This window comes from Strix aluco, chromosome 6 (genome assembly GCF_031877795.1).
Source record: "Strix aluco isolate bStrAlu1 chromosome 6, bStrAlu1.hap1, whole genome shotgun sequence".
NCBI classification, from domain to species: Eukaryota; Metazoa; Chordata; class Aves; order Strigiformes; family Strigidae; genus Strix; species Strix aluco.
This window is the reverse complement of record NC_133936.1, coordinates 31,314,269-31,342,223: the sequence shown is the minus strand read 5'-3', so window position 1 is coordinate 31,342,223 and position 27,955 is coordinate 31,314,269. Positions and strand designations below refer to the sequence as shown.

The window sequence follows — 27,955 nt, the reverse complement described above, 5'->3', positions numbered from 1 at the left end:
GTTTATTGGAAATAAAATTATAAGCTTTACCAAATGTAGAATCCAGGTTTTTTTCTGGGCCAGGGTGACTTATCTGTGTGTTCCCAAGACAGTATTTTGGGATTATTCTTTCTTTGGAGAGGACCTTATCCTATGAGGGCCTAGCCTCAGAGAGAACCAAGATGCTTAATGCTCATTGTAATAAAAACTGGTCTTCCAGCAAGGAAGTTGAATACCAGTAATCTATGCTTACCTTAGTTTTCAACAATATCAACAATTAATAATATGTTTTAACTCTCTGTGATTGCATCAAGATAAGAACAGACATTTCTGGGAAGAAACTTTGGCATAGCTAAGAGTTGTATTATAACAATACATTGTATTCACTCTGATTTATCAATAACCCTCCTAAACCTGATCAGCTTCATGCACGTACTTTCTCTAAGTCCATAAAAGTTGTGGTCATAATAAAAAAGCCCCAAAATACGACTCTTTTTTTTCATTCTGCAACTAACATTTCAACTTATATTTCCTAAGTGAAAAAGTAGCATTATATGACATTATTCATGTGCACAGTTATTACAGCAAAACTATCTTCAGTTGTTTCTCTGCAGAAATGTTTTAAAGTTTATTGTTTAAAGCTCGGTGGGAACAGTAGGAATATAGGCTTAAATCTAAATTCTGAGAAATCTACTTAACGTTGTTAAGGCCAGTGGCCTGCTCATGAGGCATCAAAACATTTTTTAACTTATTTATTTATTTTGATACTGACTCCTAGAGCCTAATTTGAGGTCTCTAATATGGGATTTTCCTTTTCTTGTGTTTGTCATGTGAAATCTCTAAAAGAAAAATATAAGAACTGGGAGACACTGTAAAGTGCAGTACGTATGCTTTCTGGTGGAACTAAACCTTAACTGTGATGTTCCATTGGACGTGATAGTTCAGAATGCTTTCATCAGTTCCTTTCATAACTCCCATTGCTTTCAATCTAATCTGCCTATTTTTAGTTCTGTGTGGCTTTTGATATCAAAGTAGGAGGAAAATCAATCTTAAAATGAAGTATCTGTTACATCCTTAACTACTGACCAGCACTGAACTACTAGTAACATCAACTGTGTTCTGTGAATATCAAAAAAGAACTGAAAACAAATATGCTGCATGAATAAAGCCCGTGTGTGTGCATAAGAATATTCTTACTACCAGTGATTGTCAGAAACCCAATTTTAAAGCTAATTGTTTCAAGTTAAAGTCTTTATATGAGATGAGGAATATTTAAATGTGAATTTGAAAGAAGCACTGTTCTGACATTTAACTAGACCTGTTTGTCCCCTACCTCAGGTAGCAGAAGTATCCTTATTAAAAATGGACAATGCATACAAGATTCCCAACTTGAGATGCTGGGCTTATGCCTGCAAAACAAACTTGCCATCAAACACAGCGTTCCGAGGATTTGGCTTTCCCCAGTCAGCACTGGTGACAGAAACCTGGATAACAGGAGTTGCAGATAAAATTGGTTTATCACCAGAAAAGGTGACGAAAAGAAGGCATCTTCTCTCCTGAAATGAAGTCTATGTGGTTGGAAAGTTAAAACCCTTTTAGATTAGCTCACTTGTTTGAACAAATCTTTTCTATGTCAAACCTGATTTGTGCTAAAATTCATGTCTTTTTAAATCAGTGTCTGATTGTTGAATGAATAGCATGCTCTTACAAACTGAACCAAACTGGTAATTGTTCAAAAAATATATAGTAATCTTCTTGTTGTCTACTAGTCCCCCCAAATGATCAGTCTGCCTTTAACAGGATTGTGTGATAGCTGTTAATTTTATTATTTCAGATTAGGGAAATAAATATGTATAAGGAGAACGAGCAGACACACTTCAAACAAAAGCTTGATCCACAAAACTTAATACGGTGTTGGAATGAATGTATGGAGAAATCTGCATACTGCAGTAGGAAAACAGCTGTCAATGAATTTAACAAACAAAATCATTGGAAGAAAAAAGGTATTGCCATTGTACCAATGAAGTTTCCATTTGGACTAGGCACACGTTATCTTTCTCAGGTTAGTTTCTTTAAAGAATAAGTGAGCTAAGCTTTTTATCCATTTACCTTAGGATACAAAAGAAATGTGTTATCTTTCAACTTCTGGAAAACTGTCATCCTCCTAATGGTTGTTCCCTGAAGGCTACACAGGCTTCTAGCTCTCTTCAAGCTGAGATCAAACTGGTTTGGTTTTCAGAACCCAGGCAGCTTGGACCCTGCCTACTTAAAGGCCAGTCCCATCTCTTGTGATGTGATATTGGTATAGATGAGTTGAACACTTTTATGGAAAGTTTTTGAGGACTGATGGCAAAGTGTTCATTTGACAAGAAGTTATCCATTCTAGAAATAGCTCTGAGCTTACTCCCTCTGACCAGGGGGGTACTATGGGATGCTGTTCTTAAAGACTTAATCCTTTAATGTCATCAAAGACTAAGTTTAAGGAAGAAAAGAAGAACAGTAGTATTTTTGGTGCTTCTGGAATAGACAGCATTTTATCAACTGAAAATTAATTGACTGACTTGTATCATATCAAACTGGCTGTCTCTGTTCAATACTAAAATCACAGGGCCTCTGTAGTCTACAGTGCTACTTTCAGCTGAGTCCAGGAGGAAAATCTCATTCAGAACCTTACTGCTGTGTTTAATGCTGCCAGTCTGCCCAACCTATGCTGTTGAAAAACTCTGTCCAAAGGCTCTCAAACATCAGTGAGAGAGAAAATGGAACTTGCAGCAATTTGCATTTACAGCCACTAGTGAGGGAGGTACTCCAGCTTTTTGGAACCACTGAGATACTGTTGCCAGGTGTAGATTTATTTCAGGATCTAGCAATAGAAAAAGCAGACCTCCAAGGATTTATATCTTTTTCTTTTGAGAGGAAGAACAGGGACTAGCATTCCAAATTTTGCCTTCTATTCAAAAGCATTAAACAGATAAATTGAAATACACTTCAAAACTTTATCTGTCTTTTTGGATTCATCAGTTCATTACTATATGCAACACATTTCTCACTAGTCTAATGTTGATTTTGTTTTTCCTTTTTTAGGCTGCTGCTCTGGTTCATATTTATACTGATGGGTCTGTGCTTCTGACACATGGTGGAATTGAAATGGGGCAGGGTATTCATACAAAAATGATCCAGGTAACAAATGATCCAAACAAATATTGCCTTGTGCTTTATCTGTCATGAAGATAAACAGCGTGAAGGTTTTCTTCTCAGTTAGTTAGTGTACTAGTAGGACAGTTTGTTTATCAGCATAGCCATTGCATCTTTGTATTGATAGAGTTAGGACGCAAAGATACCTTCATTAAGAGTCATAGAGACAGCAGGAAGAAAAAACAGATTGTTTGGGTTTTATTTTTGCAGTAGTATGTGAAGATGCTTAGTAGAAATAAGGTTTTTTGGGGCTGATCCCATAAAACCCATGGTAAAAAAAGATGGTCAGTATTCATATTAGTATACAGTCCAGATAATATTATTATGATCATATTTGTTTAATGGATAATTGAGAGACAGATCTGTAAAGATATTTATCAAGTCAATGAAAGCTTGGGATCTGGGCCTGCATAATTTCCCCTAAGTCATACAGGATATAAGCAGCAAAATCAGGAACTGAATGTTGGGCTCCAGAGTCTCAATCTAGAGTTTGAATACAGCTAAAATATTGCACTTCTTTCTGTTTCTTTCTACTGACAAACTGGGCAGAATGATTTCAGCTGGAGGTTGGAAGAGGATTTGCTCAGACATTATCTTTCCTGGTATCTCTGAGTTCTAGCAAGTACTGGGGAACTGTTGGAGAGTTTAGAATGTTTCTAAAACAGACAAGAATATGTTGTTCTTCCTGAAACAGGTTGCTAGTCGGGAATTGAACATCCCCATGTCATGTATTCACTTCTGTGAAACGAGCACAACAACTGTTCCCAATGCATGTGCCTCAGTAGGATCTGCAGGGACAGATGTCAATGGCATGGCTGTGAAGGTAAAGAGTAGTATTTAGTTTAACAAAACACCCTATCCCTCATGGTATTTAATGCCTGCCAAATTTAAGCATTAGTGATCCCATAGAAATCAAGCTTGAGATTGAGATGGTCAATAATACCACTGGAGATTGCCAAGAAGAAACATGACTTGTTTCTCAGTAATGGTGCTCATGAGTTTTCAGAATATCATCTGAGTTTTCCCAAAAAGGCTTATGTTTGACAAAATCCTTATTTCATCTAACAAAATAACTAATCCCATAAAAATCTTGTACCCTGTTCCTGTTCTAAATCTAGCCATTCACACAGATTGCAGCCCTTGTAACTTAATCCTTTATAAGATTTGTGTCTATGCAGTTAAAATGACACCTCCTATCATACTTTTTCAAACCCAGATGAAAGTAAAGCATATACTAATGAAATACTAACTAGAACATATCTGAAGTAGTACCAAACATATCTGTGTTAATCTTGTTAATTGTATTCTCCTGACTTCTCACAGGATGCTTGCCAAACTCTTCTGAAACGCCTGCAGCCTATCATCAACAAGAACCCAAAAGGGACCTGGAATGACTGGGTAAGACGTGTGAATGCTGCTAAATGTGTTTGTGTGCTTTCAGAAGCTGTGATATATGTATTGTAGTCTTATCGGTTTGCTCAGCCTAATAATCCTAAAGTTAAAAACTGTAGAAATAGGTTATTTTACAGAAAGATGGAGTGTGGTTGCTTGGTTTAGATATGTGGGAAACAATCCCCAAATCTTATCTATTTGGAAAGGAGGGGAAGCTATCTGTGAAGTCACATTTGGAGGCACAGAAGTTTTTAATATACAAAAAATATCAGCTTGTGCAATAACATGACCCACCCCAGCTTACCCTCAGACAAGCTGTTGCCAAAAGGTTGTCAGGGTATATGTGTACAGTGTCAGTATTCCTACATGGCTGTTCTTTATTTTTACCAAATCAATAGAGAAGCCTTCTCAACTTCTTCCTTCCATCTCTCTCCCATATGCAATATATTACAGAACTGCACAAAAGGTAGCAGGAATCCTTGCTCTCGTTGCTCTAATATGCAATTAGTTATAATATTAGTTACATTTGCATACATAGATTAGTACAGAAGTAGTGCTAAATCTATTTAACAAAATGGCCCCTGTCTGGTGCCCACTTGAAACGGGAATAGAACTTTAGGGGTAGAAACTGGATTTTCTTAACTAAAAGCATTCTGCTATAATATCAGCTATTTTTATGAAGATGTGGCTGAGAATCTAGTCCTGTGTATTGAGATGTTAAAAGAAAACCTGTTTGTTTTATCTCTTTACCCAGTATTGCTTGTTATCTACGGCCTAATGAAAAGGCCAGTCCCTGCCTTGAGGCATTTATAGATCTAGTACACTCGGGTGTTTCTTTTCAAGTTATTTAATACTATAATAACTGTGAAAATGTAAACACTTTCTTGTCAGTAGTAATTCCTAGCAATAGCAAATAATGTTTGAATACATGTGGTAGCTTGATAACTGACAGCTGAGTATGCAAAAATAATCTCCTCTAGTACGTGCCAAATTACTTTGGATAATTCAGACACGCCCAAAATATTAGCAGAAATGGCTGACCTAAGAAAGAATGTTAATATATGCAGAGAAGTAATTTTACATCTAAATTTACAAAGTCAGTAAATTACAGTTAATTAAACTTATTTTTAAAAACCCAAAAACTTCTTGACTTGTAAACTGAGTAAATCTAACATGAGAATCACTGAAAAGGAATAGATTTGGCACCTCATACTGTCATTTTTACCACTGTCAGAACACTGCAAAGAGCATTTTTCTTGTCAACTGTCATTTTTGTGCAAATAGGTCATGCAGATCTTTTATGTCAGTGACTTCTCAAACAGATCTGTTCAACTGACAAAGAGAGACCCTTTTCTATTGAACTTGAGCAGAAAAATTGAGCAGAGCCCTTTCTGACTATGGCATTAATAGTAATAAAGATTCTGCAAGAACGCCACCGTTGACAGGTCTATTCCTTTTTGTATTGCCAAAAGAATTCAGATTGCTTGTCCAAAGGGGGTTTAGCTCTACAGTATTAGGCATCGTGTTTGGCTAAACACACTTAACTCAGCTGATCTTCCTTTCTTTACAATTTGTTACAGGTTTTTTTGTAAGTAAATATATGTCAATAAGTAAATATATGTAAATTAAGTAAATATATGTATGTTGTGTTCCTTCCTGGCTCCTTCCTTGCTTTACCACAAACGGTGCTATATTTTACAGATTAAAGAAGCTTTTGAACAGAGTGTGAGTCTTTCAGCTACAGGCTACTTTAGGTAATATATTTTTGTTCCTTAAAAATGCGTAAGTTAGACCAAGACTGATTTCTGAAGATAACGAATGTTGTGAATAGAAGATCCTGTCCAATAGTTATTTCTAATGGCTCACCTTATGTTTTATGTAATTCTTTGATATATGGAAGGTTGGAGTATAAAGTGTACGTGCTAATTTATGCCTAGCCCTATGTGAACTCTGTAGAAAGTGTCAAAAGAATATTTCATCCCACCTTTGCTCCATGATTTAGCCATTAGCAAACCAGAAAGCATCAAGTGACTGCTACCTATAACAGTAGGTATGCAAAGTGGGATACAGTTTATTTACTGGAGGCTGTATTGCTATAAACTATAAATATTATACTACAGATTATTTACACTTTTACCCACAAACATGTTCACACTGAGTTGCATGACAGGAAGAACAAGTAGCAGCATTAGAATATTTATCCAGCACACACCTGTAATTAGCAAACAGGTACACTTGTGGAAGATTAGGCCCATTTAAATCTAAACCTGAACCTTAAGGTTATTTCTCTTTAGAGGAAGGAGAATTTAAAATGTCTGATTGAGTTTAAGAGAAAGCTCATGGTAATTTATTTTTTTAAAAAATTAACTCAGGAATCAGATGCCATGATTCAGCACTAATTGAAAGCTAGGGGGGGCCTTAGTGCTCACATCAGAAGTAGGATACTCACTGACCCTAGTTTTGGAGTCATTGTTTTGACCTCTTTGCTTCTGGAGCCTCAGAAAATTCCCAACATATGTACTCTTAGATATGGATTTATTCACAACAGCATGCTATTGTAGGACACAGTAATCCTAAACACAACTCCCACTGCTCTCTCTCAGTGGGAATTGCAGTCTTGTGGTCCTTTTTCTCTGATTTCTTTCACAGTGTTTATAAAGAATCAGAAAGGAAAAATTCCTGTGCTACAACTCAGGTGGGATTCAAAGCCAAGCTTCTTTCTTAGACTGCTGTGCCTTATATCTTCTCTCCCTTCACCTGTATTTACTTAACTTATCAATAGCAACTTTTCAGGTATTCAGGCAGTCTGGAGTAAGTTGAAGAGGCACTTCACAAACCCATACTTATTTAAAACACTGAGAAAAGCCCAAACAAAATGTCCCTTCCTGCTGTTATGTCTGTTCAAATATTTATATTCCCTTTAGGAATGTTGGTATCTCCAAAGAAATGAACAACAGTCATACTTTGCTATTGACATTTAATGGTGTTCAAAAACATCTGCAGATCCCTGAGCCTCAAATCCTGCATTGATCTAGTTCTTATCCAGTAATATTCTCCACATCCAAGAATCTCAAAGCTGGCTGAGGTAGATGGGACATGAGAAGTTGAATACATGGACTTTGTATATACATTTTTCAATGCACAGTTCAACCCTCTGAATTATACTATAAATGTTTTATGAGTTATAATTTTAAATATGCTCAACAAAGACATTTCAGTCATACATGGTCAGAAAATATGCCTTGGTCACATAGCTCACATGGCTGGAGATACCACATTTCACTGTCCTCTTGTGTCCATTGAATTTACCCTATCAGTCCTGACTACTAGAGTCTCCTCAGTTAGTCCCACTCCCTTCTAAATAATTACACCTTTATTTCAAGATTCCTGTTTTAACCCTCTCACTCATTCTGTAGGCAGTTTTTGTAATTTTAACTCTTCCATTTATGTCTTGTAAATTATTCTTTCATAGGTCCTGAACAGTTTTCCTCCCTTTTTCTGAATTCCCTTATGTGCTATTACCTCAGCAACTATTATCTTAAATTTGTATTCTGTACTTGATTACCACGTCTATATTAGTATATTTCTGGGATTATGCTGGTTATAGATGCTCCTGAACTGAAATAGCTTGCTTGTCTGCTAAATTTTATATGAATACCAGATCCATCAAACCTAAACTAGTAGTGCTCTGTAGGATTTCATGGAACTTAACTGCTGGTGTTCTGACCTGTTATTTAAGATTTCACTTGAAGTAGTTTCAAACTTTCGTGTGGTCATCTGCTTTGTTGTGATGCAAACATTCATTAATTTTCTTCTTGTGGACTTTGTTTCTTTCATCAGAGGTTACAATGAAAACATGGATTGGGAGAAAGGGGAAGGACAGCCATTCACTTATTTTCTTTATGGAGCTGCTTGTTCAGAGGTTGAAATTAACTGTCTAACAGGAGATCACAAGGTAATAACTGAGTCTCATGGAAGCTTTGTAAACAATGTGAATGAGGTTTGTTTGTATCACCAGAGCTCAAACAAACTTTCAGGTTTTGCATTAATAAGTCACCTGTCTTCACATGATAGCAAACATATCAACAGTGTAAATGCAAATTACAGGTGGAGCAGAATGAAAGCTGTGCAGTGTTAACCAGCTTTTGGCACATCTGTATTAATGTCATATGGATTCACCTTTTTAGTTATGGCAGATATCTGACATGTTCTTTGCTTGTTCTCTCCCTGTTTGCCAGCAAACAAATTACAGCAGAGCTAACTATTCTATTTCCAGTCTTTTGACCATCTAGACAGCTAAATGTCATAGACTGCTGATCATATGCCCTCTCTCTGTACTTACTTATGTGGAGATTTCCTTGTGCAATGGGAAGAATCTGGCAGGGCTGTCTCTGCCTAAACTTCTGTTAAAGTTCAGACAAACCCATTTTGCTTGTAATGGGATATTGGAAATTACTTTGAAATTGTGTACATGGAGGGGCCTCTATCTTAGCATATATTATTCCACTGAACACTCTAACCCACATTATGTTCTAATCACTCCACTCCATACATGTCTCTTGGTAATATGCATCTGAATTTTATTGACAGAACCTCAGAACAGACATTGTTATGGACATTGGATGCAGCATAAATCCAGCTGTGGATATAGGACAGGTATGTGCCAAGACTTTCCTGCTGTCTTCTTTCTATTACACTGATAGCTGTATCTGAACTGAAGAATACCTTATTAATTCAGGAAACATTAATTTCTTACTAGATAATGTTATAAGTCATAGATCATATTAGAAGGTCCTTTACTTGTAGACTTGCCCCATTGAATCAGTGTCAGAGCTTTGTAGGTGTCAATGAAGCTTGAATCTTACCCATGGTGTCAACCTGTAGTACTTCCTGTATGTATATATGCCCACGGTCTGCTGGACTTAAATCCTGTTTGTGATCTAGTGTCCAAATTCTGTTGTTTGACCTGCCTTCCCCACTTGATAGCAGGGAAACACCTTTATTCATTGCAGACTGGTCCACAGATCTCACCACTTCATCATGAAAGCATTTGTCTCTGTGTGGTATGAGAGAGCAGTGTGAAAGCTTTTCCCAGCACCATAGCCCCAGAATGTTGAAGAATCCCGTCAAGTATACAGGAAAGAAAACGGTTTTCTAACAGCTAGTGATACAAATCAGTTCTTGCCAAAGTTTTACCCATTTTATCAAACATGAGAACATAAATGCTGTTTCTTTTCTTATTTAAAGATTGAAGGTGCCTTTGTTCAAGGCATTGGCCTGTACACAATGGAGGAGTTAAAGTACTCTCCAGAAGGAGTCCTCTATACTCGAGGTCCAGATCAGTATAAGATCCCTGCTGTTTGTGATATTCCAGAACAGTTTAGTGTTTCCCTGCTCTCATCTTCCCAAAATCCATATGCCATCTATGCATCCAAGGTAAGCAAGCCATCACAGGGCCCAATTCTTAGACCCCAGGACAAACAGAGAAATTACTCTGATATAAAACGTATATAAGTTTTCAGTTCCTCCTCTTTAGCATTTCAAACAAGTTTCCATAAAATTGTTTTATTTATGACATCAGGGAAGCTAATACGAAAAGACATAATGCGAGATATTGCTGCATATCCTTCATGGTTGGCAAGTAGTAAGTTTAGGGTTTCATTAACAGACCATACACAGAAGCTGCAAGCTGAATTTAAAACCATGCTTTTAAAATGTGGTGATAAACAGAAGAGTTAGAGTAAAAATACCAAAGAAATTGATGAAGATATCATAATGACAATGAGAGTGTGCAGCTTACTTATGTGTGTTATGCAGTAAGAAATAGGACTGTATGTATGTATTTATATAAGAGATTGGTATTCAGTTGATATAATCATTGCTTCAATTTATACCAGCAAATATTCTGGCCAGTTACATATAAGCAGTAATGGTAAATCAAGATGAAGATAATTCTGCAAATTTTTAACTGTTTCAAGTATTAGGTATGCCCTTAGAATACAGTAAAATAAAACAGCATAATGGGACAAAAAAGCAGATTTTATGGTGGAAGATATTAAAGAACCAATAGGCCCTTTAAAATTATTTAAAGCTATCTCAGTAATACATAATTAGAAAAGTATTTGTTTGAAAAAAAATATCATCTAGGTGAAGTAGTTACATAGTTGACTGGGAGCTGATCTAGAGAGCTGATACTAATATCCCTCTTCAAACAGAGCTTTTATCCTTTTCTGTGAACTTATCTCCTATAATTAACCTTGAAATTCAGTGTAAGAAGGTGTGATTCTGTCTTTGTGCAGCATGTTTGGGGAAGACATTTGGTTCTCAGATTTTAGCAAGAAGATAAGTAAGGTTCAATTGCAATGTCCCAGTCCAGCCCAGATTGAAATGTTCAATAACACAGCACTGAGGGGACTATGGAATAAGGGTGGATTTTACCTGTCTTTGAGAAAATGTGAATCTTATGTCAGAACCAGCGAGAATATGTCAAGGCCACTGAGGTCAGTGGTGTTTGTCCGCAGTGAACTATCATGACTTCGGGCTTTGTTTCTTAGTTGTATCTGTGCTGGGGTTTGGATTGTTGTAATTTTATCTAGTTATTATTTTATCCAGTTATTCTAAATTTCAGTTTAGGAATGAGCCAACAAGATTCTAAAATTAATAGCAACTATTTGAAATCAAACCTTTTTAGCTCCCTGAAAGCAGCTACCATCAGAAGACTTGGTGTGAGCTAAGCTTGCTTCCACTAAATCTAAAATAAATTTCCTTACTGTGAAGGACTAAACACTTTTTGAGTCACTGACTTTTAAGCTTTTTAGTTGATATTGATATGGCAGGTACTCCTCTCATTTGCTCAAAATCTACATCTATTTGACTTTTTTTTTGTTGTTTTTCAGGGGATAGGTGAGGCAGGACTCTTCTTGGGATGCTCTGTGTTCTTCGCTTTGAGAGATGCAGTAACTAGAGTGAGGAATGAAAGAGGACTGAAAAAGACCTTTGCACTGAACAGCCCTTTGACCGCTGAACAAATACGGGCAAGCTGCGCAGATGACTTTACTGACATGGTAATAGGAAGTTGGGAGGAAGGGTCTGTTTAAGTTTCTCTGGGTAGAAGTGCATACTGCTTTGGGCACCTTTGAACAGTGGGGTGCCTAATGATGTCTCCAATTGGTCATGCTTCATATACAGCAATATCATATGGCTCCTTGTAAGTGAAATGTCTGTTAGGAGGTCTCACTCACACAAGTTACTCCAACAAATGCCATTCAAGCATTGTATTGGAAGTTCTCTGCTTTTGTATAATCTTTCTTTTTATTTGAAATTTACATAAATTTTACAATCCCCTCTTTCCCTGAAACCTCCTCCTTTCTTCTGTATGTCAAATCCTATAGAGGATTAAATAGCTCCTCTTACTGACATGCAATGGATCAGCCTCCAAGCATCTTCAGTCTCCTTCTAGGTGCTTTCCCCTAATGACTTGCACTCTGGCACTGTCACCTCATTCTGGTACTCCTTGCTATGCCCAGTAGCTCTTTGGGAGAAAAATAACTCAGAGCTAACAAAAGGATACAGAAGAAAAACAAATGAGGCAATACATTTTTTATAATGCTGATACCTTATATTCTTTCTGCAGGTGTTCACTGTAGTCATGTTCCCACTGCTATTACAATTATTTTCCTGTGTAAGTTTTTATTTAGCCTACAACATCTGTGAAGCAAGGTCCTTATCAGCATATAAATCCATACTGTGCCCTGAACCTCTGAGGCTGTGCCATGGAAACTCTTGAGCGCTCACTCACAGATTACTCCCATAGTATTTCTGTGGTCATGGTGAGGCATCATTAGCTCCCAAATCAATAGGTTTGTGGCCTTACTCTCATCACGGGAGCTTGCGGGAGGTGAGGTCCACCAGTGCAGAGACCATGCTTCTCCATCCCTGTTTGGCCCTGACCCCAGTTATCACTGACCTTCCTTCAAACCATCTTCTGTTGGTATCCCTTGTAGAACACCTTGCTGAGTGACTTGGAGGCACCTGATAAGGGCAATATTGGGAGTTTGCCAGTCAAATAATATTAACAAGTCACTCTTTTCATTTCTTGTTTGTTCTCTTAGATGGCAAACAATGAATCTGCTTCCTCCACTCCTCAGACCACATCTGTGTGAATGACAAACCAGAGTGCACAAGACCTCAATGGAATGGAAAACTGATTTACTGCCCCAGTACACACTAATCAACACACAGATAAATATATTTTATCATTTTATCATTTTCAGAATAGAATCAGCTACTAAAAATATGCACATTATATCTTCTATCCTTATCTTCATTCTCCATCCAGTATATTCATTACAGTACTTCACTTAAATTACTGCATTTCATTGCTAGGAATACATCTCCTGCATTTGAAACATATATATTCAACAAGAAAGATCTGATGAACACCTCAGCTAAAATGCTGCAGGAGAAGAAAGTTAGGATGAAGTATAAAGGTATGTTAGATAACTTACTGCCACTTACTGCACTTAACAACTTCATATGATAAAAGATTTTTTAATGGCTTCAGCTAATTTTCTGATTTAGATTTGAGTCTTGCAGTGATGTGTGAGTGCAGAGATCTTTGTCTGTTGAAGAATCAGAACCTTGTTTGTTGGACCCAGTCCCTTTTTGATCAGAAGTGATGCTCTGATTTGTAGTAAAGCTGCTTTAGATTCTTTTGGTACAGACATCTTTGTGTTAAAAGCATGCAAGAAACAAGAGTTATGATTTTCTTTTGCTATGCCGGGCAAGTTGGTATGGCTGATCTACATATATAGGAGATGAATTTTATCCCAAAAGTTGAAACAGTCACTTAGTTGTAGTTTCCACTGGCAGCTTTTTTTTTCTCATGAAGCAAGGCAAAAGCCTCTGAACTTAATGGGAAAACTCACATGGAGTTCTGTGTGCTTTGAATAGGAGACTGGACAAACCTGTCTCTGGAAAGGAATCTTAAGCAGTGCTTAATCCTGTGCTCAGGACTATATTGAGCCATGAAAGTACATGAAAGAGCTTTCTCTCACTCTTGGCCACTCCTGTGATAAAAAAGATTGAAAAAACATAATGAGATCAAAAGATGATCTGTAAATATCAGTCATCTGATGCTGCCTCGGGTGCAGTGGGATTAGACCACACCCAAGTAGTAGCAGCTGAAGAAAACAGGAAAATACAAAGCAGCACTGTATTAAATGGTAACAGAAATCCTGTTGTTATTAAGTTGAAAGTATGTCTATATTTATAACCTAAGATGAGACCAAGAAATTACATAGAATATATCAAAGTTAATATATTATGAAAGCTCCAACCACAATATTCAGATTTCAGCATCAGAATCCACAATATTGGACTGACTGAGAGCTTCAGCCTTTCTTCCTCTTGAAGTGCAAAGCTGAGATTTCAGTTCTGAATGCAAACACACACAAATATGCAAATCTCCATGGTATCTGAATTTGGGGCTTTGATCTGGGATACATCCTAACACAGAGAAAACACTTCACTTTTTTAGTGAGTCTACAGAAACCCAAGTACCCAAAGTAGCACCTGAAAAATTGCAGCAGGTTCTTTGATAAGAAAGTAGAACTGAGAAAATAGGTAGTTTGTACGTTCAGTGTGTGTTTTCAGTGAACCTCTGCATCAATTATTACTTGCTGAGCATGGTGATTGCTATTCCAGTTATTCACAGGTCAGATTGCTCCAGAACCATTTGTAATGAAAATAAATGAGTCTAATTTGTTTGATATGTCAGCCTGCAGGCTCTTATTATTTCACTGCTCCTCAGTTTTCCACAGATTATTTTCTCTTCTTGCCTTGAATCCCTTTTATGAGTTGATACTGTACCTGTGACAGAAATCAGGTTAGTAGCTTAAACTGGTTTTGCGTTGGCTATTAATGTACAAAATCTTTATTGTTTCAATTTGTTTGTCTCTGTAACCACCATGAGTAGGTGAAATTTAGCTGCTTAAACATATGTGTCTAGACCATTTTAGATGTCATAAGACAGCAGAGACATAGTGGAGCACAGGACTGGACGATGTAACATAGCAGCTGGAGGCCAAGCAGGTTATAGAAAATCATCTGATGTGGCACTAGAAGTGTGGCTTGGGCAGCTGAAGCTCTATTGGTTTATACTTCTTTGTCTTCGCTTTCTTTATATTACTTTAGCTTTTATATATTGTAAGTCAATAAATCAAATTAAATGTGAATGCTGCTGTTATAATTAGTTTTTTTGATTTGAAACATCTTCTTAGTTTCACGGCATGGACTTGTTAATGACAGCTCACAACCTCACCTGTCAATAACGGCCCCAAAACATGGGTAAGTCCTGGGATATGTTGAAGCAGGGAGCACATAGATGTACTGAACTAGGGGGAAGGTGCATTGTCCGTTGTTCTCCTGTGTACCTATGTGTCAGCACAGGTCTGGTTAGTTCCAGACAAGTCAAATCTTGTGAAAATTGAGGCCCAACCCTTGCAGGCCATTGCATGACATCTCCCCACCTGTAGTGCTGAGGTGTTTGCACTCCAGGGATTCATCAAGTTTTAGACCCACACTTTTTTTTCTTCAGTGCAGATCATGTGTCTGCTTGTCAGTATTTCTCAATTATTAACAAAGATTCCTCCCTGCCTCTTTACAAGTGTCACTGTTGCCTCATTGTCTCAGTAAAATCTATATATGTAGCAAACATGGGTTGTTGGGGGCTTTTTGGGCTGAAACATATTAAGCTGTCTCCTGGCTTTTAGGTGTTTGAAAAACTGCATGGAAGCTAGAAATATCAGCAATTAAACATCCTGACAGATGACACTATGGCTACATGGGATATTGTGAAAGAAATTTTCTTAGACTATACAGGTGTTAAAGAGAAGTTTTTTTGTTACATTTTTAATATTGTTTAAAGTGTGCCAGCTCAGGGAGCTAGATAAGCAGAAAGGTTAGGGTTCCAAAAGCACAGACACATTGGATGGCAATTGACACATTAATGTGCACCATACAGTAACACCCAAACTGGAGATGGTTGAGAAGAACTCTTTCTACTTGTTTTCTTCATGAAAGAAGTGTTTCTATAACTATCCACCCTCAGCACTGCCATTCTGTGTGTGTGTAAGTTTAAACACCTAACATAAATACTAGGTTCTGGTTTGGAGGCCTAGTACTCTGAAAATTAGGTATTGGACTGCCAAAATGTAGTATTTGGTCTGGTTCTTTCTTTTCTCAGGCCTTTGAACTTGCATCGTTGTACCTACAACACATGTGGAATACTACAGCAGTGCTGCAGTTGGCAGGACCCGTTAGGGCTTTTGCCTGCAGGACCTACTGACTGACATCAGTGCTTGCATTGTGGTAGCTCTCAGGCATGCATTAGGGGCTAAAGCACAAAAGAAGCAGCATGTCTCTGCTGAGAATAATTTTCTTTCCTTCTAATGGGGAGTTCTAAAAGATCTGTGACTGACTACTTTGTCCTGTAAGACTACACTGACTCTAAATGAAATACAGAGACCTTTGCTGTAAAATGTAAAAATGGTAAGTGAAACAAAAGGCATGTACACACACAAATGGAGACTTTTGAAAGACATATACATAAGTCCCCTTTTTAAAAAAAAAAAAAGGCAGCTGTAATAAAGCATTTGGTGATTAATGACCTTGTTTCCTGCATGCGCATCCAGGGAAATGGGTAAGAATCTAGAATCCCAAATCAGGAATTGGGATTTCTTTCTCTAAGAACAGAGTATATCTAGAGTATGGTCATCTTATAATGGCACCCACAGCAGTCACGGTATGGCATAGAGATAACCAGAAGGAAATGTTAAATGTGTGTATAGTACTAATCTTGATTTTGTTAAAATTTGATCACTCTGCAGTAAAAAAAATATAGATAGTTCAGCTCAGTGACAAGCTAAAACGAGATGCATGGCTCCACAACTTAGCATTTGACACCCCTTAGAAGTGGGTAATATTGCATGTCCTGGGTTCTAGCTTCAGGCATTCCTATATATTCTAAATTCATCATTTACTGGATAATATAAAAAAAATAGGTCTGGCAGTTGTAGCTCAAACCCAGAAGGTCCACCTCACAGTTAAGTGCCTTATCTTTGTAGGTTACAGGGTTAGAATTAGAGGGGCTCAAATTCTTTCCAGATTATTTCAGGTCATCAGACAATAGTTGGGGTGGGGAGTAGGAGTAGAAAGTTTGGTGCATTAGCATCTGAACATGCATTAATTGCTGAGAAATTACATACATTACACTGGCTCCTCCCTGTCTACTTAATTTGATGCTCAGTCTGAAAATAAATTCTGCAGGACAAAGCAAACCCAGATGACCTTTAGGAACATATAGCATTTAATTAATTTCTCTTGATGTGTAAAGCTTTATTTTTCAGACTTTAATGCAACAGCATGGCTTGCCCCCAATGATCAGATGAGCTTGTCTTTTTTGTGAATGACAGGAAGGTAAGTTTTTTAATGCTTGGGGTTTTTTTGGTTGGGTTGGTTTTGGTTTTTTTTTTGAACAGTAGTGCTTTAGTGTTTACTGTTCATATTCAGGAGAACTGTTATTCTGTAGCAACAGTTTATTCATCTCTTGTCTTTGACCTTCCTTATAGCATCCTGCTTTCTTTGTTAACAAACAAACCTTGCTATGTATTTTTCTAGAGATATTTTTCAGTTGTTTGGTCAACATTTTTATACTCTAGAGAAAGGGTACTGGCTTTTTTTTTACCAGGTGAATTAAGGAAAAGTAATTCAATTTCTTTCTGTCTGTTATGTTTTATCTGTCATTACATGACAACTGTGCTTAAAGGCATACTCTGAAATCTTATTTCACTATGCAGTTCCAAATAGATTCCTGAACTAGTTCATGCTGTCTTACACATAGTAAATTGGAGCATGCTGCTGGTATAGCAGAACTGTTGAGAGAAGCTTGAGGTTCAGTCTCTTTTCATTCTGCAGCAATGGGTCCTAAAAATGTTTTCAAACTTGTTTGTATTATCTTGTCTCCAACAAGTTGAAGCATGCCGATGATACAGCAACATTCTTGAGACAAGAGTAATAGAGTAATAAGTAATAGAGAGGCAGGCAGATCCTGAAGAATTGCTGCTGTGTTATCTAAGAAAGAAGCATATCCTTTTTTTGAACTTTGCCTTTGAGTTCTATAATTCTGTGTATTACTGCAACTGGGGATTAAGATGATTTATTTCACTATTCTTTGGAAACCAATGTAAACAGAACAATAAGTAGAAATAACACAACTCACCTTGTATTTGTTCTCAGCAGAGCAATCCAGTGCTGTATGTGCATTCTGTGTGTTAGTTACGTGGGTATAACATTGTAATGTTTTGAGTGTAACTCTTCTAAATACAGCCCAAATCTTCTTTACAGCTTCCCAAAGAACGAAAAAACTTTCAGTGCATTTGTAATGAAAATAGTAACTAAAGAAATCAACACAGAACTACTTCCATAGTAAATAAATTACTTAGGCCCTAGTCCTTCAAAGAGTTTTGCATAAGCTTATTTTATTATCTACTATATTTTCTGTCATTTGAAACTCTTCAGGTTGCTAACTGCTGTCAGGGCTCTATTGACTTCAGTGGCAGTTATCTCAGCTAAAGAAGCTGCCATGCAGGTTATAAAGTTAAACAAGTGTGTTTAGCTTTGCTGTTGTGAGCCTTCTATGCTGGAAGAACACTAATTTAAGGATTAACTGGAGAAAGGCAGTAGTGGAAAGTAATTAGCTTCAACTTTTTTATTAGCTTGCATTGTGCCTTGTCCAAGCATTCAGTGGAATAATTAGCATGTCTTTAACAGTCAAGCAGTGTGATATGATTAGTCATATATTACCAGTGGGAATTACCAGTGGGAATGGTGAAATCAGATGGAAGAAATCATCTAGTACCTAAGAAAAATGGATGCAAATGGACACACCCAGTGGGAAGAGTAATAGGACTACATATTCTGAAAAGGAGCTAAAATGAAAGAAAATAGTAGATTCCACTGAACTGCAGGGCACTGAGACACCAGGAGGAGATTGTGATTTGAGGGTGAAGCCTTTATATTGAGGCACATAATGGAGGGAGTCCTTCCATTCAGAATTTAGGTGTGTGCACTTGGGTATTGTTCTCCATTTTAAATTACTATATTCCTTGGATGTTCAGCACTAGAAGCAGCACTGGAAACATACTGAGATCTGCTGGTACTGTTTTGCAAATGCAAGATACAGTTAATTATGTGTAAGACTTAGAAAAGTAGTGTAAGGCTAATAAGAAGACCTATTGCTATGTTTGTTCAACCCATCCTTCTTACAGGGTCCTGATTTCAGTCTTTTGGGAATTTACCAGATACTGACTGTAGAGACTGAACAAATCTGTATTGGAAGTCTGCCTCACACTCATTTCTCTCTCTCTGTCCTTACCCTTCTCATCTCTGTACATGCTCTATTTATCTATCTTGTACACATTTTCTTGTTTCTGGAGCTATCTGGTCAGAAGATCCCTCCAATTCTTCACATGCACATAAACCAAGGGAGACTCAGAAGAATATAAAGAAAAAATAACTTTTAAATGTTGCAATTCTTTTTTCTTTAACGGTCTCCTTTGCAGTCCGTCTCTCAGGTACAAAATATGGCCGTGGAGTAGGAGGCTGTGGTGCCTGCACTGTGATGATATCCACGTATGATCCAGTTGCCAAGAAGATACAGCATCCTTGCACTGATATTTGGAAATAATAATTTAGTGTTTTGAGAAAACTGACATTCACTGGGAATTATTTAGGTTTTTTTCCATTTAGATGGAATTTTGGGAGTTCTAGTACATATTTAAAAGCCTTACCTATAGCATTTCTCTACAAAGATGATTACACGGTTGGCCTCATTATCACACAGTAACAGAGATTTAGATCCTCCCTCTTCAATCTTTGAAGGATACGTTACTGTTACTAAGTTTTCACTAGGTGTTTTATGTAGTCATTGATAAAATCTCCATGGACTTCAGCAAAAGACACATTACATTGTAATTGTACAGTTTTGCCCACAGCAAGGTTAGGAGTCCTACTTTTTTTCTCTCCCTGTCTCTTGAAATTTTGTTCCATTAGAAATGCTGTGGCTGACTTCATCACATCTGGCTGTAGACTTTGGTTTTCAACAAAATATGTAGTGCTTGGGTTTTAGTTTTGCTTTTTTTTTAACCTTAACTTTCCTCTTCTTTAATTAGAAAAGCTTATCACTTAATGCCTAAGTCCCAGCTGTAGGAGCAGGATGAATACTCTCACAGTCCAAGTGCACGATTTTTACACTTGCATATCCTTCTCCCCATGTCCTCACTGCATGGTGCTGTCACTCCTGTGGAAGGGGTTGGAAGCATAAAAAACAGGATTCATCCAATTCAGGTGAGAGTAAGCTGGACTGTGAAGGGCTGCAAAATAATGAGATTGTCCTGACCTATGCCTGTAATGAAGTTGGGATCTCTGAGAAGATGCTGTGAGCGATGTAGAGTCTCTGAAGGGATTCTAGAAACTCTGAATTTTGTCTAATCTTTTTAGATGAACGGGCATTTTTAGGAATTAATACAGCAGTTGATGGGTTGTGATTGGTTCTCTATGGAGCACTAACATACTACCATGCAGGGAGCACATTACAGTCTCCACAACACAAGGCTATCCAACCATATGCTATGTAGGATGCCAGCTTTCAGAAGGGGATGGGGGAGAACAAAGAGCATCAGTCAGTTTTATTTAGTCACCAGCATGGCATCTGGCCTTCTCATTGAGGACAACATACTGCATATGTTGGAATAAGGGATGAGTGACTCCAGGTGGCAACCAGACTGACAGGTATTAAATTAGACACATTTTCCCTGTGTGCCAGAGATTTCCCTTGGATTAGGTCACCTCTTTACTTCCTCCACTCTGGCTTGTCACTGAAAAGCACATTCTGACCACATAGATTTAATAATGTTTTCTAAACATCCTCTTTTTTTTCTCAATATTATTTTCCAAGGATGTTGACCTTGAGACTGTTCTCTGCTGGAGCTCTGGTTGAGGAGATGTTCTGTGTTCTGTCCTTCATGGTTAGAAATATTTAATGTATGACTGATGTCTAAACTGAAAGTCTTGGGCCTTATTTTGTTCTATATCAACTAATTAGGCTCATGAGGGTCTAAACTGGAGTGAGTATTACTCTTTAATTAGGTGATTGCTCTGAGCATTTTCCTTATGAATGGTCATAGTGGAATAGTCAAAACGCTGCTACTGGCCTACAGCTGGTAGATGACATACCTGAAGATGGCTATTCAGAAAGCCAGTGAATCCTGGATTCAAGGCCTGTTGTTCTCTTTTATTCTAGGAAAGACTGGCCAAATGCTATGGCCCCCAGTGTGGCTTCTGCACCCCTGAAATGGTGATGTCCATATATGCTTTACTGAGAAGCCATGCAGAACCTTCCATGGAGCACATAATTTCTGCTCTGGATGGTAGGATTCAGACAGTAAATTGTAAAAAGTATAATAAAGGAATAAATGTTTGATTGCCAAGGTCATAAGTATGATTTGACTCAAAGAGCAGAGGATGATGTTCCAAAGCGGTATTTTGTCATAGCCATGGTAGTTTAAGGACATCTCAAAATCACAAAATAGTAGTTCACACTGGAGACTTCAAATGGGATACACAGTGGCATTTAGCACTGGCTTAATATTTCTGCAAATCCCTATGTTTAGAACCTGTTTTCATAGCCCTCCTACACCAGCAGCTTCAATATAGTGCAATATGAATACAGTGTCATAATGAATACAGTGAAAAAGTAGGTTCTACTTTGTCTGCAGTGTAAGTACTCACCTACCAATAATATGAAGTCCCTACTACAGATTTCAACAGTTACAGGGGAAATAGATTACATGACATTTTAGCCCACTGAAATATTGACTGCTTTTCAAGCAAGGTTTACTACAAGAAGTGAAGCAACTTCAACTTGCTTTCTAGTTCCAAGTTTGCTAACACTCCTATAACTCCCAAAATAATTGACCTCTCCCACCAGAAGATTTTGACTTTGTGAGGGAAATGCCAGAAATTCCAGTAGAGATTTTACTACTGCTATTAATTGTATATGAAAACCATGATAGTGATGGGTGGCAGTAGATTTTTGATTGGATTATAAAACTCAAAGACTGTAGTGGTAGTAGTAATCATAGTATTTACTTCTGGATGTTTTTCATAATTTGATTTTTTAAATACATTCATAAAAATAATTCATATTATTATTAGAAATTGCTTTTAAAATAATTTTAATCATACATCATAATCACTATTAAAGTAATACCTCTTATTTTTACAGATGTGAATTTGCCCATTTAGGAGTCGGGACATAAATTTCAGCATTTCAGATCTACAGGTTTGATGCCAGACCATTCCCAATTATGCTGGAGTTCCCAAACATTGTTCTGGTCTTATGATTGATTATCATATGGTTTATTTCAGGTAATTTGTGCCATTGCACAGGATACAAGCCAATTATAGCTACACACCTTTTGCTAGGGTAGGCCAATATTTTCAAATGTTTTTCTTATTTTGGGACAGTTGATGGTATCTGAAAAGGCTGAGCCTCCTTGAAGTACCTACCTGGAATCTAGCTTCATTTGGAAATTCTTTTTGGTTCAGTGTTTAGAAAATCTGGCTCTCTTAGTTTTTTAATGTGCTGGGCACTTACAGCTGCCACCGACTTTAGGCTTACATGTACTCTTGCAATGCACTTAAGATGGTTTGTGTCAGTTCCAAGGACTTGATCCAGGCACCTCTGAAATAATTTGGGGTTTTTCCATTTACTTTATGGATACTTGGGCAACCAAAGGGAGCTCATTCCTAGGGGCCCGATGGTTTAACAAGTCTCCTGGAGAAACTTAAGTGACTGAACAAATCTGCTTTGGAACAGGAAGAATCAAATCATTAATTTACAAATAAATCACAAAACTGCCTCACTGCTTCTATGGAGTAGGATATGATTGCTTTGAGAGCCAACATGTTGCCAACCCAGAGGAACTGGACAATGTTGCTTGGATCAGGAAGAAATGTGTGTGTTCATCTTCTACAGGAGGTCAGGTAAGTTACATTAGATTTTTTTTCATTATCTCTTGAACTATGGCAGCAGATACTTTTCTGTCCTGGGCATTTAGCCCAGACTGAACCCCATGCTCTGTGCTCTCAGTGCTGCAGAAAGGTAGCACAAGCATATCTGCATTGCTGTGTAGTCAGAATGCAGACAGGTTTGACCTATTTAGTGACATTTTCCAAAGAGACTGTGGATCTCAATATCAAACATTTAAGTCTATTTTGTTCTCTGAGGAAGAAAACAGTTGATCAGAGACACCTTTCTTAAAAAAAGATGGTCTTGATGTGAAGTTGAACTCCCTTAACGGAAGTTCTGCAGCCATCAGCATGGCTTGTTTCTGTGTGCTTGAGACACCAACTCTGAATTTCTGAAGATGAAACAAAGCTATTCCTGTGCAATGTAATTTGTACTTGTAGAGCCCTTCATAAGAATTACTGTGTGTTAGTGGCTTCAAGATCTTCAGGGAAGAAGTGTCTCATTCTTCTGCGTTCTATAGTAATTTATAAATTGGTATTGCTTCAAAATACACATTGTTTTATTCTCACTCTACATATGCACATTCTAAAAGTCACCTCATCTGTGTTCCTTCTGGCAAAGGTTCCACAATTATTATGTATAAGGATACACATGGGAACTCCAGTATACACCTTTCAGAAAGGTCATCCCTTCCCTGTGTGCATCTCAGAATTTTTTGTCTTCATCTACCTGCAAGAAGAGGCCGTAGTGCCCTAATATGACTTCATCTTGCTTCATGATGAGAAATTGAACTCCTTGGATAAATTTGCTCTCACTGTAAAACTTTAAGGAGCCTCTAAAGTAAAATGTCTTTGGTGATTGGAGGAAAACTTGTTTTGCCAGTGAAAAACCTCAGAGGCCCAAGGAGTGTAACTGGATGTGTGTGTATGTTTCTTCATGTGTGTATTGTCTTTGCCCCCTTAAGAACTGAAAATTGTTGGCCAGCTGCTACCAAGGTTGTTGGAAGCATGAATCTCGCAATGCAGCAGTTGCCAGTTACAAAACAGCACTTCGGATGCTCTCTTATTTGGCTTTCACTGATTTGCATTCCTCATAGCTACCTTCATCAAAGTTAAATAGCTGGTGCCTAATTATTGTGAAGATCAAGGGAGACCCTGAGTTTTTTGCCATTTCATCAATGGAGTCAGTCAATAGACTAGGTCATCCAGAGCCAGATCTTATAGTTACCATGGCCACAGTATGTTCAGAGTGCCCAGAGATAATGACTATTTGGGGAAGAGATAAGAGACTTCAGACTAGGTCATTCTTTCTATTCAGTATACTTGAGACCTGTTGCTATCTGATCTGATAAGACTTTTGATTCTGAAATAAATCATTGAGGCAGAAAAAAACTAACCAGTGCTGGTAACATGACATATCCAGAGTCTCCTTTCATGTAAGCTCCTGAACGTTCAGAAGATGCATAGCCTTACAAGAGACCCTAGCAGAAAAAAGGCATCTGTAAACAAGTAGAAAAAGTTAATTTTTATGGTGTGCTGTCTGCATTCATTTCTTGAGGTGCTTATGCAAGGGTGGAGAGTCTCTCCTTAAGCAGAAAAGAAGTCTTTCTGATCAAATGGACTGCTACATTGTTTGTTGTCATGTCAAACTCTCTCTGTCAGAAAGCTCTTTAACAGGCACAGTTTATGAAAAGAACATAACTATACCAACTAGCACTGCATTTCCCCATAGTAGACATTTCACCCATGTGGCTGCTACACATTTGCTATGACCAGGAAATACTGCAAGATCTTTCTGGAGGCTTGATGTATTTCAAGCAAAGGCTTGAGATTGATTAGTATGATAATCTCCTGCCTTTAGAGTAGTTTGTTAATTGGTATAACAGAACAAAACATTAAAAATAAATTTTTAATGCAACTCAACCTATAAAGTGTCAAAACTCAGTGTCGCCTCAGGAAAGAATCTCATCTATTGACAAAGACTGCAACTTACTCTGAAAACGTGCATTCTCCTTTTTTTCCCCCAATTTCTTTGCAGATTCATTCAGGTCTTTGCAATCCAGAAGAATTCCCATCCGTGGATCCAACACAGAATTTTATATTTCCTCCTGAACTAATGGTAGGCCTTATCAACTTTTGTTATCATGCAAGCATGACTGAGTTCCTGCAGATGTTGAAAACATGATGCTTTTGTTAAACTGAAAGATCTATCCTCAGATAAACAGTAAAGACTAGTTTTAGTCAAGCATAATGAGGCATTTCAATGTCGATAATCTATAAGTTTTCACAATTACAAAGAGCTCATGTTTTCAAAAAAGAAATTGTTTGCCTCTCCAGAACCAAAACTGTGTTTCCAGGCTTTTCTCAAAAGAACTCCTTACTCAGAACCATTTCATTTTGGACCAGTTGGCCTTTTTTGTGGGATATAATATTTTCTTTGAAAGTTCCCAAATGAGCTTCTCCATCTTTTCTGTCCTGTGATTCTCGGTTGGATTCAAGTGCCCACAGGACCCATTGTTTCCTTCCAACTGGTACATAGACCCTGGCAACCTGAGACTGGACTTACACGTGGAAAATGCTGCAGGTCCACAGGAAAGGCAAAGGACTTGAAGAGGAAAGAAGAGGGTTTATTGCAGTAGTTATTGAAGAGCTACAGAAGGACAGTGGAAACTTGAAAGGAGGAGGTGAAAAGTGACCATGATCTGCAGAGAGAGGCAAGAGAAGAGAGCCGTCAAAATGGTAGTGCAGGATTTACCCAGACCAGACTGAGTAGAATCCAAGCAGGCAGGACCAGGCTGTTTCTTTAATCCTCACTCATGTTGCAACAGCTTCTTGTGAAATTCCTTGTTTGTACTCCTTTTGCAAATACTTGTTGGCACGTCCTGCTGCTATTACACAACCCCCTCAGAGGCATAAAAGTTCATTTGAGTTCTGGAAAAGCGTGGCATGGTTCTTTGATTTGTTACTGCGTTACAGAATGCTATTTGCTGCAAGGCAGCTGGCTTTGCAAGCATTTGTCATAGAGTACAACTTCCTTGTATAATGATTGCCTCTCAGTGCAGAACATGCATAGTATGGCATAAGCTCCTTTATGAAATCATGAAGTGGAAGGCAGATTTGCCTTTCTGCTACTTGACCTGCCCTTGAGAGATTCATGCTTTAAGAATGCAAGTATTAAATAGATATTTTGCAACTTCTATACCTGGATTAAAGATCTTGGCTAAACTGATGCTGGCTCAAAAAACTGTTCAGCCAGAAAGGAGGTGCCATTATCTGTTCTACATGTTCAGACTGAGCTACCAGGAGGAATGAACCTTGATTGATTATGCTGAGCTTCTTCAAATCCCATTGGAGTGTGTTTCAAGCTATCAGTAGGTTTGAACAGGTTAGGCATTAAGGTCTGTGTTTCGAAATTAAACCTGACTGGTGAATATGCTTTAAATGTCTGGAGTATTGGAAAAAGCATGTGAAATTCAATTGTGAGGATATCTAGGCAGTAATAATTAGTGACAGATTCTTCTATGGCAGGAAGGGTGATTATGACTGGTTCCACAGACACATAGCTCCTTTTTTGTGTTTCAGGCATCTCTTTTACCTAGAAGGCCAGTCCATAGTTGCAACAGTTCTCTGGCTTGTCCACTAGTCTGTCTGTTCATTGCATTGTCTGCAAAGACAGGTGTTTCTCAGTGACTGCTTTTGCGTATTTTGAAATCATGATTCCACATGGCACTTGTCAAATATGAAAAGAATGTATATGGTATTCTCAGGGGGAAAAAAGGATATATTTAATCTTGTAAGACAGGAAGTATCTGAAAAACACTTTGATTAAATAAAAATTCAGGTACTGATCAACCATCCCAAGGAGACAATATTTCTGAAAAGATTAGTCCTTGCAGACAAATAGGAAAGTAGGTACTTTAATTTTAGAAAATATTTTACATATTGTAGAAAATAGTCTGGGTCTGGTACAGTAGATACAAGACACTCGGCAAATGGGAATGCAGTGATCCTCCCTAAGAGAATACACTTCTGGTATTCTGTTACATATGCAGTGAGATTTTGGCATCCTGATTTCCCACAAAGTCCAGCCACATTGCTTTACTGTTTATATCACATACAAATGGAGTCTTTCAGAATCCTCAGAGCAGGAGAAAGGAAAGCATAAGACTAATCTTCTCTGAGTTTGTGGCTTGGTCTTGGAAGTTTCTAACAATTTGGTCATCCTTCATCCTAATGAGTCAACTGTTGTTCATGTCTTTGGGGATATGCAGCACAAAAAAGGGACGTGCATTGGTGTGTGCAAATATGCAATGTATATTTTTCAGGTATGTGTTTATACTGGGAACCACCACTGAATAAGCAAATAGTATTTGCATTTCTTATTGCATGTAATATAAAACACATCTTACTATAATTTCTCTTTGTCATCCTGCTGATGAGACCTGTGTACAAAAGCAAAGCTTTAGAGGCCTTATCAGCTATATTTTGTATTTACATTGTGGCACTATGATTTCACTGTTTAAACTCATTTGATTTCAAGGGTAGTATTAGGAGCTGCCTGCTATTTGGTCCAGCTCAGAGACATCTTGATGGAAGCAGACCCAAAACTTCCAGAGGAGAAAACAAAAATGTACCAAGCTTTCTTGCAGCACCTGAGAACTCTTGCTGGAGAACAGATCAGGAGCATGGTGGTATGTATTCAGCAGTGACAGTAAATAAGCCAACATTACAGACATATCTGTGTGAATGTTACTTACAAATATATGGAGAAAAGCTGGGTGATGCTGGGATCATATCTTGTAAGACTGAATAGTTAATACCATCACAAAAGTTGTATGAAATAACTGGGAGTCCTGTGCTAGTTAGCAGAGGCAAATATCCAGAGAACTGTAACCAGAGAAACTCCTGCTATCCCTGCTCACTGGCTGAGCAGAGAACTGGAAGAGGCTGAGCAAAGAAGAAAGGTGGGGTTCTCTGGAAAGGTACCGTACATCCTGAAGCCAATCATACTTTAGCTTGACTATCAATACATAACTGTTTACCCATCATGTATTAGGCATCTCTGATCTTGTCCCTGATTTTTCTTTAAAATTTCCTTACCTCAGTACCTTGTATTTCTTACTTTAATTAAGAGAATGGCTATTTCTTGGGGGGGTGTGGGGCAGAAAAGTAAACCTGGTCTCTCTCAACAGAGATGTTATGAGAAAGGACTTTTGAAGGGAACAATAAATTAAATAACATTTAAAAGTACAAATGTAGAACTTCAGTTAAGATTGAACAAAACAAATATAAGTTCTTC

At 37.7% G+C, this 27,955-nt stretch overlaps 1 protein-coding gene and 1 pseudogene across 5 annotated transcripts in view; both read left to right on the top strand.

The window, feature by feature from the left end:
• Window positions 1-14,801, top strand: part of LOC141925382 (aldehyde oxidase-like) — a 46,131-nt gene extending 31,330 nt beyond the window's left edge. For 4 of the 5 annotated variants that reach the window (XM_074829515.1, XM_074829516.1, XM_074829514.1 and 1 more), the window contains 11 exons: window positions 1,318-1,509; window positions 1,814-2,041; window positions 3,064-3,159; window positions 3,869-3,997; window positions 4,498-4,572; window positions 6,268-6,320; window positions 8,407-8,521; window positions 9,157-9,222; window positions 9,814-10,002; window positions 11,463-11,630; window positions 12,678-14,801. In XM_074829515.1, the coding sequence (XP_074685616.1) occupies window positions 1,318-1,509; window positions 1,814-2,041; window positions 3,064-3,159; window positions 3,869-3,997; window positions 4,498-4,572; window positions 6,268-6,320; window positions 8,407-8,521; window positions 9,157-9,222; window positions 9,814-10,002; window positions 11,463-11,630; window positions 12,678-12,728 (1,362 nt within the window). In that variant the 3' untranslated portion in view covers window positions 12,729-14,801. The remainder of the gene's footprint in view (window positions 1-1,317; window positions 1,510-1,813; window positions 2,042-3,063; window positions 3,160-3,868; window positions 3,998-4,497; window positions 4,573-6,267; window positions 6,321-8,406; window positions 8,522-9,156; window positions 9,223-9,813; window positions 10,003-11,462; window positions 11,631-12,677) is intronic. The other variant, XM_074829517.1, reaches the window with a different exon arrangement.
• A 2,188-nt stretch (window positions 14,802-16,989) lies between these two features.
• LOC141925526 (aldehyde oxidase 2-like) overlaps window positions 16,990-27,955 on the top strand; it is a 31,132-nt pseudogene continuing 20,166 nt past the window's right edge.